Source organism: Oxyura jamaicensis, chromosome 2 (genome assembly GCF_011077185.1).
Source record: "Oxyura jamaicensis isolate SHBP4307 breed ruddy duck chromosome 2, BPBGC_Ojam_1.0, whole genome shotgun sequence".
Taxonomy (NCBI): Eukaryota; Metazoa; Chordata; class Aves; order Anseriformes; family Anatidae; genus Oxyura; species Oxyura jamaicensis.
The window spans coordinates 138,437,832-138,456,296 of record NC_048894.1 but is presented as its reverse complement, the minus strand read 5'-3'; the positions used below and the strand labels follow the sequence as shown (position 1 = coordinate 138,456,296).

Below are 18,465 nucleotides of genomic sequence, written 5' to 3'. Positions count from 1 at the left end.
CAATAACCAGCTTGGACAGTTATTGCTCCTCATCTACCACAATATACTACAACCACGTATTAACACAGTTAAGCCATAGGCATGGAGAGGGAGTTTTTAAAACATCTCAATGAATGAAAAATAGATGTTCATGAGTTCAGGTAACATTCTTGAGTGCTTATAGTCCCAAGCTATCTAGATGAAACTTTCCTCTAGTCTGACTAGAGGACATAAAATATGAATTACTGATTTTTAAAGAGTAAAAGATAATAGTTAAGATATTCAACAACTACATAATATTTTAATGTATGTGACAGCTTTTCAACTTTGCTAACAGACTTGTCATTATAAAAAATAAAGTTCATGCCATGTCAAATAGCAACCTCCTCCTCTTAGTATTGTCTAGCATAACATTCTTCTTTCTACCTTTGCTAAGGAAATCAGGCCATGGTAGGAGGCCAACTCTTCTGTCAAAATCTACAAGACTTGTGGGCATAACTCTCACAACAATGAAAGAGCAGAACAGGGTCTACTTTTTAATCAAGCACATCTATCACTTTGAAACTGTTTGAGCTGTAAGCCACCATGCAGAAAAGCTCTGTGAGTATTTAAATTTAAATTTTATATTCCAAATCCATCCAAACCAGAATTAGAATTCCATCATACCTAAGTAGCATTGTAAATTCATGTAACTAAAATAACCAAAAGATGCTATAACATTTAATACTAACTACTAACTACTGATTTATCTGCATTGTTCTACACTCATATTCTGGAAATTGCAAAATATAATTATTTTTCCAATGCAGAAAGTAACCACTTCTGATTTTTAATTTTTCAGATTTGTTACTTTTATTAACAAAAAAGAGCATTTTCAACAAATGAATGCATGCATTGATCTAGATTCATGTAGCCTTACAAAAGATTAATATTTTTTCCATAGTAAGCAATCGTAAGAGCTTACAACAAAAATAATTTCTTTTTTTTTTCCCAAAATAACTGAAAGTTTATTTGAAATCCCACATATAACACCTTTTTACTGTGTTCAAGACTAAAAAAGTATTTTACTGTGTTCAAGACTAAAAAAGTAGGCTATGAGATCATGCCAATCAAAATTTTATAAGTACTAGGTTGTTCTTGTAACAAAAAGCTGAAGAAATAAAAATAGAATTGTTGTAGAATTACAATACACTATAATTCAGCTCCTAGCACATCTTTTTTCATCTAGAAACACTGAGCACAGAACAAGAAAAATACAGCAATACATTTTCTAATGATCATAATTTTAAACTCCAGCTAATATATAATGGTAATACCTGTCAGTGTCTGTGGATGGTTGCTGGATTTCAATCCTTGGACATGTTATTCTTCTACTAGCTATAGGAACTTTGCTGTTTAGTCACAGACACAAGATCCTCTGTTAGCATAACATAAATAAGCATGTCTACAAACAACTGAGATTTCTAGTACCAAGCAAATTTAAATTTGAATGACAAGTACTGTAATGGAAAATGGGAAGGAGCACTACACTGCCAAAATATTGAGATAAATTGGTGACTGGTTAGCCTCACTAAATCACTCATCCATACCTATAAAGGAACTTAGTATAAAATTTTGTGTACTATAGTTTTTAAAAGCCAGAAATGTAATGCTTTTAAATACTCTTGCAAAATAAACAAAAGCAGAAGGTAAAGCAAGCTGCAGTAACATCCAAACATATTTCTATATACATATATACACACATGCAGACACATTCACATGCACACCACACTGTGGTTTATATAACTACAGGTATATTTACATGACAGTCACAGGAATGACTACACTGTAGCACGCCATTATCTGAGCTACTTTTCTAATAGCTAATGTAGCTATGCAGACAGAGCAGAGAACTCGGCTGTGATCCCAGGCACACTGTGCTCCACACTGCTACGTGCAGGCAGCTACAGCTACAGAAACTCAGTTGCTTACAGCTTGCTTAGGTATGGCACTGCAGTCACTTTTGTGATTCTGTTGTAGACATATTTAATCATACTAACATGTGATAGCATGATACAATTGCTAAAATGTTTAAAGAAAGCACATACAGCTACATCTATAGAGATTTACTCTCTGTGATCCATCTTCTCATCAGCAGATTTTAAGGTAGTTTACTGACAAATAGCAAAGGCCTTTCTGTAGAGAGTTAGCCACATAGTTTTTAAGAGGTCCCTTCCAACCCAAATTAGTTTATGATTCTGTGGATGCAGCCAGAGGGTTATGCTACCTATTACAATCAAATATCAGTAAAACCAGTTGTCACAGATGCTATTTGTAACTGCATGAAAATGTCAGAAAATACTGCAAATGAGCTAATAACAGTAGTTTAACATAACTGGTTAACTTTCAGTAGTTTAAGAATCAGTTTCCAGTATTTTACTCAAAGGTAGTTTCTCAAAAACTGAACCTTCAAGGTTAGCATTTCCTTACACTGAGGTGGACCAAACAATGCAAGCAACATTTATGTTGCCTTATGTCTTACTGATTTATTTAGCTTGCCCTGTTAAATTTCTCATATTAATATTTAATCATATTTTTATTCTATGCTTAAAATATGAAATGTATGCAGGTGTTCTTTTAATACTAATTTAAAAGTCTGAGAGATTTAAGTAGAGTTATGCTATAGTATGTTAGATGTTGGTTTTACACAATTGTTTCTGGTACTTATAAAATACTTTATCATCTATATAGCCAGTTGCCTTTTTTAGTACTTTGTCTTTTACCAACTATTTCCAACTGTTAGCATCTTTAACAAAAACACTCAGCTGACACAAATTAAAGAATCCCATGGCAGGAACAGATATCTGCATCTTCCTAAGATGATTCACTGAAGATTATGATGAACACGATTAACATTCAAAAGCTGGAAACACAAAATTCTCAGAGAGAGCTGAAGTTCTCTTCCTCCCCAGCCCCTGCCCAGCTCAATTCTGTAACTGAATATGCTTATGCAACTCTCTCTAGGATAAGCAACTAAATTTTAAGGAAAGTATTAGAAATATTCCAAAGTACAAGTGCTCCAGCTTTTTAACTTTCTTACACAGTTTTTCCCCCGTTTTGGAATACAAAATTTCACCCACTCACCTTGAATGTGTGATCATAATGTATGAAGACTGACACAAACACTCAAGGTTTCTAATGAATATATTGTTCATGACTGAAGAGTAAGTGGTATATAAGACAACTCATAGAGCAGCATTTCCCACTAAAGCTTGAATGTTCAAATGCAGAGAGAGCACTTAGACTATAGACTAATGAAGTGAATTAGATGTAGGCTCAAAATCAAGCGTGTACCTAAATATGCCCTCGTACTGTGCAGGACTAAATATCAAATTTGCAAAGAACTTGTCCTTGGTAGTTTGTGTTGTTGTTTTTTTTTGTTTGTTTGTTTGTTTTTCATATCTTAAATCAAACTTGAGTCATGTAAGTTATAGTTGGTCTCTTTTTTTCAGTTAACATTTGAGAAGATCATTAATGTGGCAGACAATTAATAAAATATTTCAAACTACACTTAATAGTACATATGCATGTTTATTTATCTTCTTAACCTCTTGCAATAGACCTGCAACTCTGACCTCAATGAAGTCAACAAGAGTTTTGTCACTTGATAAGTACAGGATTTCAATCAGATCATTCCAAGATAAACAGTTATATAATTCTTTGTTATCTTTAAAGCTCTTAAATCATGAAAGAGCAAAATATCATACTGTTACCATTAAAGGTGTTCTGTAAATCTACTGATATGAACAGAATCTGATCCATTTCAGTAGTCCTTATTCTATTAAATATGTTCTATGCCTCATGGTGTACTTAAAAGTCATATTGATTTGCAACAAATGTTCTTATCCTTTCTTTCTTTTTGCACAGTTTTTGGAGATAAATTTAAATTGGGACAGAGTGCTAAAAATAAGTTCCTTTTACAAGTTACAAATCTGATTTTTTCTCAGATACTTACCTATGTTAGCATGTATACTGTACTAAATCTAAGACAATTGAAGTAAGCTAAAACTATTTTAATGTGATTATCACAAACAAATACAAAAGCCTTGTTTACACTAAGCACTTTTCAGCCTTCTTTAAAGGCTGTCCATTTTCAGTATGCTTGTGCACATTCCCAGGAAGAACTACTACACACGGCCCTTACTGTCAGCACAAATAAAGCATATACTGAAAACACTTAAAACTGAAGAGCCAGCAAACAATGGAACTCTGCCTCAAAGAGTTAGTGAAGAATTAGTGTTCCAATTCTCTATGGCTGCACTGATTTTATGCCAAAAGACCCTCATAAACCCATCCAGAAAGCAGAGAAATTTTCATGAAAACGTTTTATGCCATTTTTTTAGTTTCAATTTAACAAAGTCACTAACATTCTCCTTTACCTTCTGAATTCCTTATACATAATTCCTGTATTAGTCAACATATATTGGACAAATATGAATTACAATTTTCTTTAAATAGTCTTAGGACTACAGGTGAACTGTAAGTAACCCCTTAGGTAATTCCTGTGTTTTCAGTATAAAGCTGTTTTATACAGCTTGTTTTATTCAACTGAGTATAGCCTTACAGTCTTCCAATTATCTGTTTCAGGCACATGACTGTATCTGTAAAGATATATTTTCACTTGTACAGCCACAAAAGAATAAATAGCATCATAGAATTCAAAGTAGGGCCAATATTAAACTTACTGAAAAGTAAAAAATAAACCAATGCAAAGAATTAGTTCAATATTCATGTACAATTTACGTTATAATTTATTTGCACAAAATTATAGCTTCTGAGATACCAATGCACAGAATTATTCTGTATAATTACAAAATTACATAACAAATATTTTTGAGATACAGTTTTGTAACTCTTATTAGACTTCATCAAGGAAAAATTCCCAGCAAATTAGTGGGAGCTTAACTCAAGAACTTTAGGATTTATCAGCAACTTGGACCCATACCATATGTTAGTTTTAGTCAGCCAAAATATGTCACTGGCATAGCCTAGCTCCTACTTAGAAGATATAGAAAGGCAGAAGGAAGCAAGCTCTGTGCATATTCACAAATGAAATAAATAAAAATAAAGAAGATAAATGTTGCAAGAGCAAGAAGAAAATGAGGGAGAAGCAGTAAAGTCAAAGAACTAATATCAAAAGTTTCTGTAAGGAAAATCTGTGTGTTCCTTTGATCAGGAGCCAAGTACAGGTGGGGAGAACTGAAAAGTTTAATGTACACAGTGCTTAACATGGGTGATACATCAATCACATGGGGAGATAGGTTAGACAGTTGGAGCTAGGACTTTTCTAAATCTAAAAAGAATTAGGTCTCAAAGGCACATGCCCCAGCAGCGTGAATGTAGGCAGGTATTATCACTTAAAAAGCCCTTTTTCATTAAAGCAGCCCTCAACAGTGAGAACATATTTTAAAAATAGTTCAAACATAATTAATGTTCTTTTTCTATCTGTAACTGAATAAAACAGCTTAATCTTGGGAAAAAAAAGACATAAATGTGCCTCGGTTCTGAGTCAAGAAAGCAAGAGATAAAGAAAAAATGGACTTATTAGGAATAAATTTAGTACAATAATAAACGAATTATAAAGATCAGAAATACATTTTTGCTACATCTGCAACACTACACTCTTTACTTACCCATAATTTTCAGCTGAACCATTGACTACATGATCTGCCCATGAACTTGCACCATTGTACCACCTTTACAATGCAGTTAAAATAAAGAAGTGTTATAAAGAAACATATGTATTATTAATAACTCTAATTCATATGACACGACCACTTCTCAATAAAATGGGAAGCTTTCCAACAATTTCCAAATCACTTTGTACATTTCCTACTTTCTCTTTGGTATGAAGAAAATTAAATCTTTTTAAATTAAAAAACAAGCACGGTATTTGTTATATTTCCTGACAGAAATCTTAATATATTTCACCTTTATTCTTTTCAGCAGCTTAGCCATGAATTTCAGTTCCATAAAGTTTAACTGATCCCTAATCTTTTCTTACACAAAAGTCTTCAAGTTTTCAATGACTACTGAATTTTTGGAGTAACTAAGAAGTAATTGTGGAGATTTAACATTCACAAAAGTAACACTTTGTGTAGCAGTAATGTAAAATACTGCTTTTAATTTCACATGCCTAACTTTTTCTAATTTATTCATTTTTCTATGTGCTTGCTGTTTATGGTTGTTTAAGAAACAGAGGAAAACTCACTTCACTCAGATCAATGAAAACTAATTAAATTTAATACCTACGTTATTATTCTAGGTATTATTCGTTATTATTCTAGGCTACCTACACATTTGCAGCTCCATTTCAACAAGTAAGTTGAAGACTTACAAGTAAGTTGAAGACTTACTCAAAACACATGTAGAAACATTTTATCTGAAAGTAGAACCATGGAGAAAAGAAACAATGGGACAAACATGACGGTTTTGGTATCAGACACCAAGGGGTAATCTGTTTTGGCAGCTTTACCCCAGTACGTTAAGAATATATGCAAACCATCCATTATTTGGTCAAGGAGCTTCAACTGGGTATCTGGAGTTCCAGATTTTCAATGTCCTGCTTGGGTATAGCATTGGAACTGCAGTCGTCCTGCTGCTCAGTGATTTCCACATGACAGGGGTGAGAAGCAAGGCAGGGATTTTCAGAAAAGATCCAGGGATCATGGTGTGCCCATCTTGAATATAAGTCTTCCTTTGTCTGTATTGAAAGTCCCAGCCAAACTCTGCAGGTCGAACTGTTTAATGGCTTGAATATTGAATATATATCAGAGGGTTTTCATGATTTTTTTCCAGGGACCATAGCACAATACATGATGGATTTCTTGCATAACTCATTTTTTTGCTAACTTCTCCGATTTCAGAATCAGAATTTTTGAGATAAATCCACAAACTACATGTTCTCACACTTCCTGGTCATTTTGTTGAGGGAAAACAAAATATAGGGTGCACTATATGTGAATGTCACTCAGCTGCTCTTGTTTCTTCTATATCAAATTGGATGGCACCAGTAATGGCATTATTTGGCATAGTTTGTAGCCAGAATCACTGACTGGATGAAAGATACTTCAGTTTAATTTAACTTAGATTAGATTTAGATTTAGTTTAGTCTAAATTAGAATACAGCTGGAGAAGAACAGGTGTATCTTTACGCTTGCCCTGCTCGTATGTACCCTTAAAACTGAAGCCAGTGTCTCCAGTTAGCCAGTATTTTAGGTAAGATTCTTTTGTAAAAGTGCTTTGTTATAGGCACCATAAATAAACAAGAATGGCTTTCAAATTGCAGTTTAGTTTTTGTTAAATATGACTGTTTATTCATAGCAGCAAAATGAAATTCTTGCTATTAGTAAATAATCCTTGCTTTACCTGCTCCCATACTGTATGCAGACATCAGATACTGATTTAAAAATGGACAAAAAGATATAAAGGTCTAATTGTATAAAGGGATAGGAATATAAACTTGCTTCTTTCTTTGGATATCTTTCTTTTTGGACTTTGTGTCTCTCTTTAAATCTGAAATGTTATTATCAAATAACTGCTTCCAGAGATACTCCGAAAGCTTTCAGATTATACTTCAGATTTTAGTTATATTATGTTCACTGTGATACACTATATGCCCATAAAAATTTAGGAAGAACAACAGTGCTCTTGGCTCCAGCACAGCAAGCACTCAGAACCAGGTTGAAGACTTTCAGTCATTTTTAAGTCAGTATGGGCATTAACATGTCAAGAGCTGAGGACTTTCTTAAGTCACTCAAGATATTAAAAGAATGAAATTGACAATTCTAAATTTTCCTATAATCACTCTCTGTGACTGATAATGTTAGCCATTAGAAATATGCTTCAGTTAAGAGGGGAAAAGCCTTCAGTTTTACCTAACTCCTATGTATTAATCAGTTTTCCTCCCACATCTTCCAATGAACTTTTTTTTTTTTTTGAATAAGAGATACCCTTAAAAAAGCTCCAGAGTGAAGGCAATGAAGGGCTAAAAGAAAACGAAGTACTTAAAGCTCTGGAGATTAGTTGGTCTGTATTTAATAAAATGCTGCACATAATGCACTATAAACTTAAGTATCATCAGTCTAGATGAATTAAAAATTTTAGACTACACTTCAGGAAAAATGTATTACTCATCTTTATCTATTTTTATGATAGAAATAAAAATACCTTTCAGGAGTATAGGTTGTGTCATCATAATATGTATTAGGCACTCTTCTCTCATGCCTAGTCCTCCTGAATATGGAATAAACAGCACAGGTATTTCAGACATTTTAAAGTTTGCTTCTTTTATGATGTGCTTTCCCTCACTGTATTTTTAAGATAGCAATGAACACAGAATACATTTATCTACTACATGTTCAGCAGCATCTTCTGAACATATATTTTTATATATAAGTAATTTTAACCTTCTACTTTCAAATTATATTCAGATACAATTCAGGAGTGAAAAGTTACCTCAACAGGAAAACAGAATTTAAGCAACCAGAGAATTTCACCAAGAATAGGACATGGACTCTGCGAAACTTCTGACTGGTAAAATGAAAGCCAAAGAACACAATGGAAGCAGAAGTTGGTTTCCTTAAGTGAAGAAACAGAAATTTGGCCTGAAATAAACTACACATTTCACACAAAATGTGCAGAAGTCACCTTTTACTGTCTTCCAAACTTAAACCTCAATGGATAAGTGAAAAAATGGAAATAGCACCAAGTGTGGTGTCCTCAGTGACTAAGATGAGCTCTGAGATAGAAAAGTTGAGATATAATCTCATGCTGTGAGAGGCTTTCAGAAGATTTTTATTTGGGAGGAACTACTAATATTGGTAAACCTAGAAAAAACAGCATGTTTTAATTTAAAAAACAACTGGGATAAAAGTTTTGAGACCATCATTCTGTCATTGAGATGACGTCTATGTCAGCCAATTTAAAATGGGTGAATGTCAAGTTATGAGCTAGCCTGCAATACTCCAGAAAACTGTGAATTGGGGGGATACAAATAAGAATGTAATTATAGCACTACTGTCCAGCCATGATGGCAATTATACATATATATATGTTATATGTTCAATTTGAGTAGCTCCGGCAGCGTGTACTGATACCAGCTAGTGCTGCCACGTTAAAGAGCCAAGGAAAACTGGAGTGGGGTACAGAGGTACAGGGAGTACTTGAGAAAGCCAGTGTCCAAAGGGCAGTGAAGTCACTGATGCTGTACATGTGCCCATTGTCTTTCTCAGATATATGCTGGAGCAAGCATCTCATCAACATTGCCTCCATTTCCTTTGGGAGGGAAATAGCTGGACCCCTTCAAAAGGGGGAATTATAAAAAAAAAAAAATAATAATAATTAAAAAAAAAAAAAGTCAAAATGCCATAGACTGAGAATGAATGCAGAAATTCAGGTGCTTCATAATGGAAATTCATCATAGAAACATAGAACTAAGACTATCAAAGCTGATAGTCAGTAACTGAAACAAACACCAGTAGAGAAAAGAAGAAAGAGAACCAAGTAGTCAATGCTTTGGGGAAAAAAAATATGCTTGAAGAGAACAAAAGAGTTAATGGGCTGGCTGTGAATAACTACCAGATACACAACCAAATGAGCCTGGAATAATAAAGAAGACAAGTAATTTTGACAGATGTATATCTGTCCTTTCTGTAGGACATCCACACTGGTGGATTCACAGTGATTTAACTCTGTTCCAGATGAAAGATTCTTCTGTGAATGCTGGACATTATAGAATGCAATTTTGATGAATAGTGCAAGCTGGAAATAGTTATTCTACATGCTTTAAAAAGTGAAAATAGAAGACATAAAGAGAGGTTGCTACTTGTATCAACATGACATTGATTAAGCAGATGAAACTGAGAAGATGTGACTAATACCTTGACCTACAACAAGAATGTATTTTAAGATAAGCACTAAACCAGATTTAAAAAAAAAAAAAAAAAAAGAAAAGAAAAAAAAAAAAGTGGAGGGGACATAGATGAGGAAATGTTGTTTAAGAAGCATTTTTTCATGTATTTCCAAAACTTAAAGAAGAGGAAATTACTTAGGTTTTTGCATTGTATAATGAGAAATTGGATAAAGGTTATGCTTTAAATGGCCCTTATATGCCTAGAGAACTACTGTCAGAAAATGGAAAGACAAAAAGGACAAAAAACTAGGTAAAATGATAGTAACTATGAGGTACTCAGAATAGCTCATATCTGGTAAGATGACTTGAGTAACTTAACATTAATACACTCACAGGAAGCCTGGATTCAAGAGGAGCAGAGGACCCAGGATCAGTTCCTAGACCCTAGGAATCTCAAGGTACTGCTCTAACAGGGAGCTGAGGACATTCCATTTCATTTTAGATTTTCCTGTCTGACCCAGGAGGAATTAATTTTAATAAAAGTTAAAACTTCTCTTTAACAAAGCCCTGGAAAAGATTTACTCCATCGCATTGCTTAAATTCTGTCTTTTTCATCTTTCTGAACACTTTATTTTTTGTCCTTTGTTTTCATTGATCTTACATTATTTTTTTTTTGGAGAAACTAATTTCTGTAGAAACAAAGATGGATATTTGCAAGTCAAGTTTCTCAAACTAAGACAATTTAATAGCTCCGACTATCATCAATATTTGAACAGTCACAGATAGAGCCAGCAATATGAAACAGGTTCAGATAAACCAATGCAAATGCCAGTATATAACTAAGGCACATAGCAGTATATAAAAATTAACTATTGAAAAAGTGTAACTATGAGCAATTTTCATTACACATTTTCAGAAAACAAAATAAAAATCATTCTCCTTAATTAAGTTTTTCTAGATGGACTGAACTATTGAGTACGCGCTTACTTCATATCAGGTTTCATGCAAAACAGCATCATTTCAAATCAAATGTTAACAGAGTTCTAAAGCTTATAACATCTATCATATTGAAGAATTTTTCAAAAGCAGTATTTCTTTAGAAGGAATAATTCTATGATACTGTAAGATTTTCAGATTCTATTTTTCTTCTGTATTGGAAGCTAGTTTTTAAATGGCTATATATGCCACTAAAAATGGTTGTATATGCCTTGAATCCAGAGCAAACCTTAATGAAATTGTAAGAGAAACTCATATCCAGACGGAAATTATGAAGTTAATATATCAACAGTTCTTTAGTGCTTGGCATGAAAAAAATTATATAGAGCCTCTTGCAAAGCAATGGCCCTATCAACCTTTATAACTGCTATTTAAGATATGAAGCCACCCCTTCCTTTTAAGTGGCTACAGTTTATTGGATTTATATCCTTATTCCTATCCACTCACAACCACGTAGTCTTTCTTCTGTTTTGCAATATTTGCTGAAAATATCATAATCACAGTAGTATTTTTTGCATTTGTAGTGCAACAACAGCATGTCATATTTCATCTCTTACAAGCAACTGTATTTCAACCATAATTACTTCACAGAAATTATTATGGACTTAACTTCTCTCTACGTTATTTTTAGATATAAATAGGAACACTGATTGTCTGTAATCACACACAGTCATTGTGAATGTATACAAGTACACATAAATTACAGAATAAGCACTATATAACTATCTACAACATAAGCTTGTACTTGTATATTTCACTGTATTTTTCATTTTTCAGTTAAACAAAATATGAGATTTCAGAAAGACTTTATTTCTGTGTACTTTGAAGTAGATAAGATATTTCTCATTATTTCAAAGAGAATAGTAAGTACTAAAAGCACTTTGAAAAATTCCAGCAAAAATAAGGGTTATACAAAGACCCTTATACATAATAACCACATAACCTCATTTATGAAACTGACTTCTATAAAACTCTTTAGCTTCTATTAGGATTCTGCCATAGTACTGAGTCTTAAATATATACATACTCACAGAGTATCATAATATATCATGAAACATCTTCACTGTGTGTATCTGTCACTTAAAACATAGATCATATCCTTAGTTTGGAAACCAAATATAATATTATCAAAGTGTGAGGTAGAACTAACAATATGCTTCACATCAATTATACCTCTCAAGATCATAGTAAGCACCCTCAGAATAGGTACGGCACATCTTACGGGAGCGAAGTAATCTGATTGCATCTTCGCAAAAAAGAGGATACATTGTGTGATCCTGGCTGCCAAAACATAAAGGGTGAACACAATGAAAAGCAACACAAAGGTGAAATGAGGACAAAACAATATGAAAAGCAAGAAATTTAAGCAACAGAAATACTTGAAGGATACTCAGCTGGAACTTCGGTGAATTTAGCAGAACTAATTTGAATTAGCAGTTTGTTGACTTACATAATTTTATTTATTGACTTTTTAAAATACATTGGAATAATGTGCAGATAGCATCATATTCATGTACTACCAACTGCAGTCCTTTGGCAGTGAAAAAAAAAATTTAAAGTGAGGTATATGAAGAATTACGCAGTGCTTGTCTACATACTATGTTAGGAAATCTAATGCTGATATTAACTCAGCACTTCTAAGTTTTCTACCACTACACACACACTGATAAAAGCAGAAGTGGACATGTAGGTACACACAAGTACATGCATGATCCACACAGAGTCACACAGAGGAAAACATATACCTGGCATCTCTATGATGGTGATCTGTGGACTGGGTGTACCGGGAACGAGGTAAAGTAACATAATGACTGAGCAGATGGCAGGAAGAAAAAAAACAAATATGAGACAATAAGATGGAGAAGGAATGATACACTTCACACAACACAAGACATAAAAATCTGAAAATACAGGGGCTACATGTGTGTCTGAAAGCAATCTCAAGAAGTCATATTGCCCATTCCCTTGTCCGAAGGCAGTGATAACTTCAGTATGAACAAGATCTTTGGAAGAGGTTTACTTTGTCTGAAAGGCTAATGCCACTGGGAAACCTGCCAGTCTGCCCACACACAGCTAACTCCAGAGCTTTACTGTGTCTGAGGGTGTTTTTTAATATTTATCCTACTGTGATAAAAGATGAACCTACATGAAATCCTCATTATTACTCAAAAAACTAATGAAGAGATATTCATCATATGATGTAACAGAACATGCCAGAAAATAAATCCATGCATTTCAAAATAATGAAAACGAGGTATTTACATTTTGTTTGTACTTCAAATAATTAATATATATATATATATTACAGCAGTAGATATTCTCAAGTTATTAAAAACAGACTATTATTTCTCTTTTAGTACAAATATATGTACAAAGTACAGAAAATAAAGTTTTTTTTAAATATATTTTTTCACAATTTATAATGAATTTTTAGAATGCAAAAGAGATTCCCTGGTCTACAGCTCCTCTGAAGTTGGGCTATTTTAAAGTCATGTCTAATAACAAAAGTCCACAATAGAAGTACAAAACACTTTTACTTTTCATGTCTTAATTTGTTTATAACTAATGATCTTCTAGTAATCAGACAAATTGTTACTGGTAGCTATATTACACATATTATCTCTGTCTCTTTTGTACACGGATAAAATATATAAATTGGCCACATGTAAATATTATTTATAAGCATGTTAGGATAATTATATGTAGTATAAGAGATGTTGGTGCTCACTGCTTCCCAAATAAATGCAAAAGCTAATAGCCACCACTATAAAAAAGTGTAACTGAAGTCCCTGGTTATACAATTTATTTGCAAACAGGTTGGAACGTGAACAAGGAGTTGTACACCATTCAGTGGGGCCCAATTTCACACAATTAGTTGAAAATTAGAAGATAAAACCCTAAGAAGGACTAATGATTAAGAAAATAATCACAGAGCTACATGGCAGGCTGTAAATTGTATTAGGGTCCTTGAACTAATGCACAGACCTGAATACTAAAATCAGTCTACACGTAACAGCCCAGCAGTCATCATGCTGCCAAGAAGCATTAAAATATGATTCCGTCATGTTCATAACATTCCCTTTAGAACATATGCACACCTACAGGAAGAACAATCAAATATAAATGTAGGAGTCCACCCTATAGCAGCTATGATACATGCAACAATGGCAAACACCTGCATATCAGTCTATATTCACCACTCTGGAGTTACTCACATGCTACGTCTACAGGAATATGCCCTTAAATGATTTAGATGAAGTGCTGGAAGTAAGACTGCAAAACTGTTGCAAATATTACTGTTAATAAGTAATTAAGTGCTTCCAGCTGGTAGATGGGAGTTTGATGTGAACAATTTACTTTCACTTCCCTTTTCTCTCTTCAATGAATTGTTGACAAATTTTCTTGACAGTGTTTCAAAATCAAATAACTACAATATATTCAAATAGTTGCTAAGGAGAAGAGCTTTAAACAAAACTAGAACTTCAAGAAGTGTTGCAGAACATGAATTTAATGGCAACGTCTATTTGCACACAGCTCGACTTACTTTCCACAGGACAGAACACCTCAGACTGTTCCCTTCACTTACAGGTATACGAATGAAACACCAGCAGTAAATGCTTGGCTTCAGTTTTGATTCCTACCTACTTCCCAAATCCCCACTAAATTATGATAAGTGTCTGACCTCTGGTATCCTTTTGTCCTAATACTTGTAGAAACACAGAGCTCTAGTGCTCTTATCAAGTCCCAAGACTTGCTTGTGAATGTTCAACCATTCTTTAATTTCAGGAATTTAGAATCAGAGTAAGCTGCCATTTAGATATAATCACATATACAGTTTGATATATAATAAACTTTGACAAGTTTGATATATGCTTTCTTACTACTCAAAACTCCTTTTGTCCATACAGCAACTTCAAGTAAGCATTAGGTTATACTTGACCTGGTCCTCTGGCACCGTTGGCTATTTATACTTCTCCCTATTGTTTAGACCAGATTATACATGCTAACTAATTTATAATACATAAGAATGCATTATAATATGTTCTTACAAGTGCAACACACAAAAAAAATAATACTATGCTTGAATTCATTAAGAGGAAAAATTAGTTACACACATGAATGTGTAGATGAGTGTGTAGAACTGTGTCTCCAGTAACTTACTGGAGTTCATCATAAATCAAGTCATTCACCATAAATCAAGAATATATAGCCTAAATAGTCTGTAGCATTTCCATAACGTGCACTTTTTCTAGCTGCAATAATAATATTACATGTATTATTCATGTAAGCATGTCTCTCTTTTTCTCTGGAAATAGTTTCCATTGATGTACCATAATATTGTTCCATAAATTATGCAAGCTAATCAAGAAATGAAAGGTGCATGCCATATCTGTGGAAGACAGAATGACTGACATCCTTTAGGTCAAAATATGATAGGATGCACATTAGGAGGCTGCAGATTGTTCTGTGGTTTATGTATTTCAGCATGCAGAGCAAAAGGTTTAAATGCTGTCTGTCTTCTGAGCATCCAGTCAATACTCTTATTTGTTTTGTTGTTATTATACTTTATGTCTTGTGCTTCAAATAAATTTTGTAGATTTTTATAAGTATGTTAAAAACAAAACACCAGAGATACCTACTTCTCCCTGTTCAAAACCAAGACATGCAAAACTTTGATTTGGCTAACAGCCGATCTAGAACACCTAAAAGCATAATGTAAGTCATTATGTAGTAAAATCATAATGTAATTGGTTGCTGCCATTAAGCTGTGCACGGCCTCAGTGTAAACAACTCCAAATTTTTCCAGACTTGAACCCAAAATAAAAATGTCTTCTGAGCTGTACATGAAAATCATGATCTGGTGCACATGCAGGTAGGAATGCATGGAAGACCACAGAGACATGGCCATGTTTTAAATACAGCAAATTTTTAAAAAGACACAAGACCTCCAAGATGCTTTTGTTTGGCAACCTCCATTTAGACTTCCAGCTTTTTACCACACGCTCCTTATTTTCTACATTATAGTAGTCAATGGCAAAAGAATGTCAAACGATCACACAGCAAAATAAAAATTTAAGTCTGCAGCCTCACAAATATCTGAAACATTACATATTTTGCTACAGAGAGGGCAATTTGCAGCAGTAACTCATTTCACTTACATTAAAGTAATGAAATTAGTCTGATGAGGAAGTACTATAGCTTTTGCAATGCAACCAGGTATGCAAACATACACACACACTTTCGCACTCTCCCCTGTACCAGGTGGAAACAGATTTCCACTATCCTGGTAAGACAGTTCCAGAGATATAGGCGAGCATTATAATGTTCTTCTTTTTCAGTGAACAGAAAGTGATGACTTAAAATGTTCTGTTTTCACTCACCTATTTGTCCATTTCCTCACAACCTCATAAAATTCAGTAAACCATGAGGGTAACAAAACAGAGATCAGTAATTCAGACTGCCTAATTCTAGTACTTAGTAACCAGGCACAGGTTTCACATAACAAACCACATTCAGAAACATACTTGAAAGCACACATATGTACATAGAGTGCATCACTATACCACGTGCTGCATTCCCTCCTGTTCTTACTGTGCAAGGGGAGTATAACCTCATCTTTACTCCTTCGATATTTCTCTCAACAGTAACGATGAGGCATTAGAAGATTAGCCATTCCTTTCCATGTTCATTTTCTGTGACCAGCTCTCACCATTTAATTAATATTCCAGCTTCCATATTTGACTGGGAATTTGATTCCCAAGTATTTCTGTGGAAACAGAACAACTGGAGTACACTTACATCCTATCTTGTGCTTACTGCAAAGTCCATAAGTAATTCTGAATGCAAAACAGGACTTTCTGTTCCACTGCTGGAGCTTGCATGAATCAAATTTGGTTGACACAAGAAACTTATATCGTCCTCTTATTGTTCATCAGTTATGATCGTCCATTTTTTCCAATCTAGTATTCAATAGCAATTTATGTGATACACTAAGGAGATTGGCAACACAACTGTCCTCCCTTTTTAGTAACACTCTTACCAGTCTTATATAGTTCAACAGCAAAGCTTGACATATTTAAAAGCCTGGTGCTTGAAATCAAAATTGTCTCCAACTAAATTAAAAATGTGTGTCTTTCTGCTTTTTTAAATAATCTGATTTCCACTTCTAACTTTTCACTAATTGATTTTGAGGGAATGTGGACATTGCCATCAGCCTTGAGGTCATTAGACAGACTCGGTTGCAACCAACTCCTTAGTACCATACATGTTAGACAACTCTATGCTGAATTACCTAGAAAAGGAAGGAAAGAAGGTTCTTAACACATATTCTCTGCCATACTTTAGCTTAGCAACTGAGCCTGTCAACAAGAAGGTACTTTTTCAAAGTCCCTTTTTCGCAAACAGCTCCAAGGTATAAATGGACTGTGGAAACAGCAAACCATCAGAACAGTGGGAAAGCAAAGTATGATTATTTTTTTCACAGAAGTGGGTGTGGAACAAAATAAGGATGTCAAGAAAAAAAGTTTATAAACCTGTTTAAAAGTTCAGTTTTTCAACTTCAAACTGCCTGCAGTTCCAGCACTTTTCACAGTGTTATTCCAAGGACTTGTGCATGCACCATCCTTTTTTATTATGTAACACAGATGGCATCACACAAATATTCAGTAACATAAATTGAAGTCTAATAATCTTTCCATTTTTAAAAACACTGTTAGTTAACAATGAATATAACATTATAAATTATTGTGCTGCCTAGGACCAAGATGCTTCAAAGGCTGTATGTTGCAATAGAGGTATAATTACTCAACAACCTAATTGCCTAGCCAACCACTAACCATGAAGGAACAGGAGAATTTCTGTGTTTTGGAAAATACAGAAGACACATACACCTCCATTCAGAGATTCAGGACATACCTAACAAGCAAACATCTATTCATCAAGAATGGTCATGTGATAATTCAATACTTTCTTCACTGACAAATTTCTGACTTTTTTTCATGTGTTCTAAAAAAAAAAAGACCCTTTTTTTTAACCCAAGCCACTTCAGTAGGGGATATTTGATTAAATGATGGGGAAAGACTGCAATGCTGTATTTCAGACCACTTATCACAGCTATGCATGTGGGAGGCAGCAAGCAAACTCACACAGTGAACAAACCCCAAACATTCCATAAGGCATACACAAGCTCTAAGGATAAGTTTAGACCCTGTCAAGGAAGACTGGTCTTACTATCAATCTAGTATTATCTCAAAAGCGTTTTTTTTTTTTTTTTTTTTTTTTTTTAATATATATTTTATTCTAAGGAAACAGCTTAGAATCCTTATTTCCTTCTGTATAAGGAAACAGCTTAGAATCCTTATTTTCTTCTGTATAAAAATCAGCTAGCCTCATCAGCCAAGCAAATAGCATTTTTCTACAGCATAAACAAAAATATCAAGCATTTTAATGAAAAAAGGAGTTCAACTATGTCATAATTGTGATTTCCTGACCTAAAGACAATGAGGTGGAAAAGATTTTAGAAATATTTTTGTACGTGCACAAAGGCACTACCGCAATTAATCCTGCAAAATTAACTATAATAGCCAACTAGAGCTTGC

The 18,465-nt window shown here is 33.9% G+C and overlaps 1 protein-coding gene across 23 annotated transcripts in view; it reads right to left on the bottom strand.

Moving 5' to 3' along the window:
• Positions 1-18,465, bottom strand: part of RIMS2 (regulating synaptic membrane exocytosis 2) — a 457,720-nt gene that overhangs the window by 138,224 nt on the left and 301,031 nt on the right. Inside the window, exons 22-25 of one of the 23 annotated variants that reach the window (XM_035316480.1) lie at positions 12,613-12,678; positions 12,041-12,148; positions 8,188-8,253; positions 5,652-5,714 (exon numbers count right to left, since the gene is read on the bottom strand). The exons of the other annotated variants lie outside the window; for them this stretch is intronic. Coding sequence (XP_035172371.1) covers positions 5,652-5,714; positions 8,188-8,253; positions 12,041-12,148; positions 12,613-12,678 — 303 coding nt within the window. The remainder of the gene's footprint in view (positions 1-5,651; positions 5,715-8,187; positions 8,254-12,040; positions 12,149-12,612; positions 12,679-18,465) is intronic. 23 annotated transcript variants of the gene reach the window in all.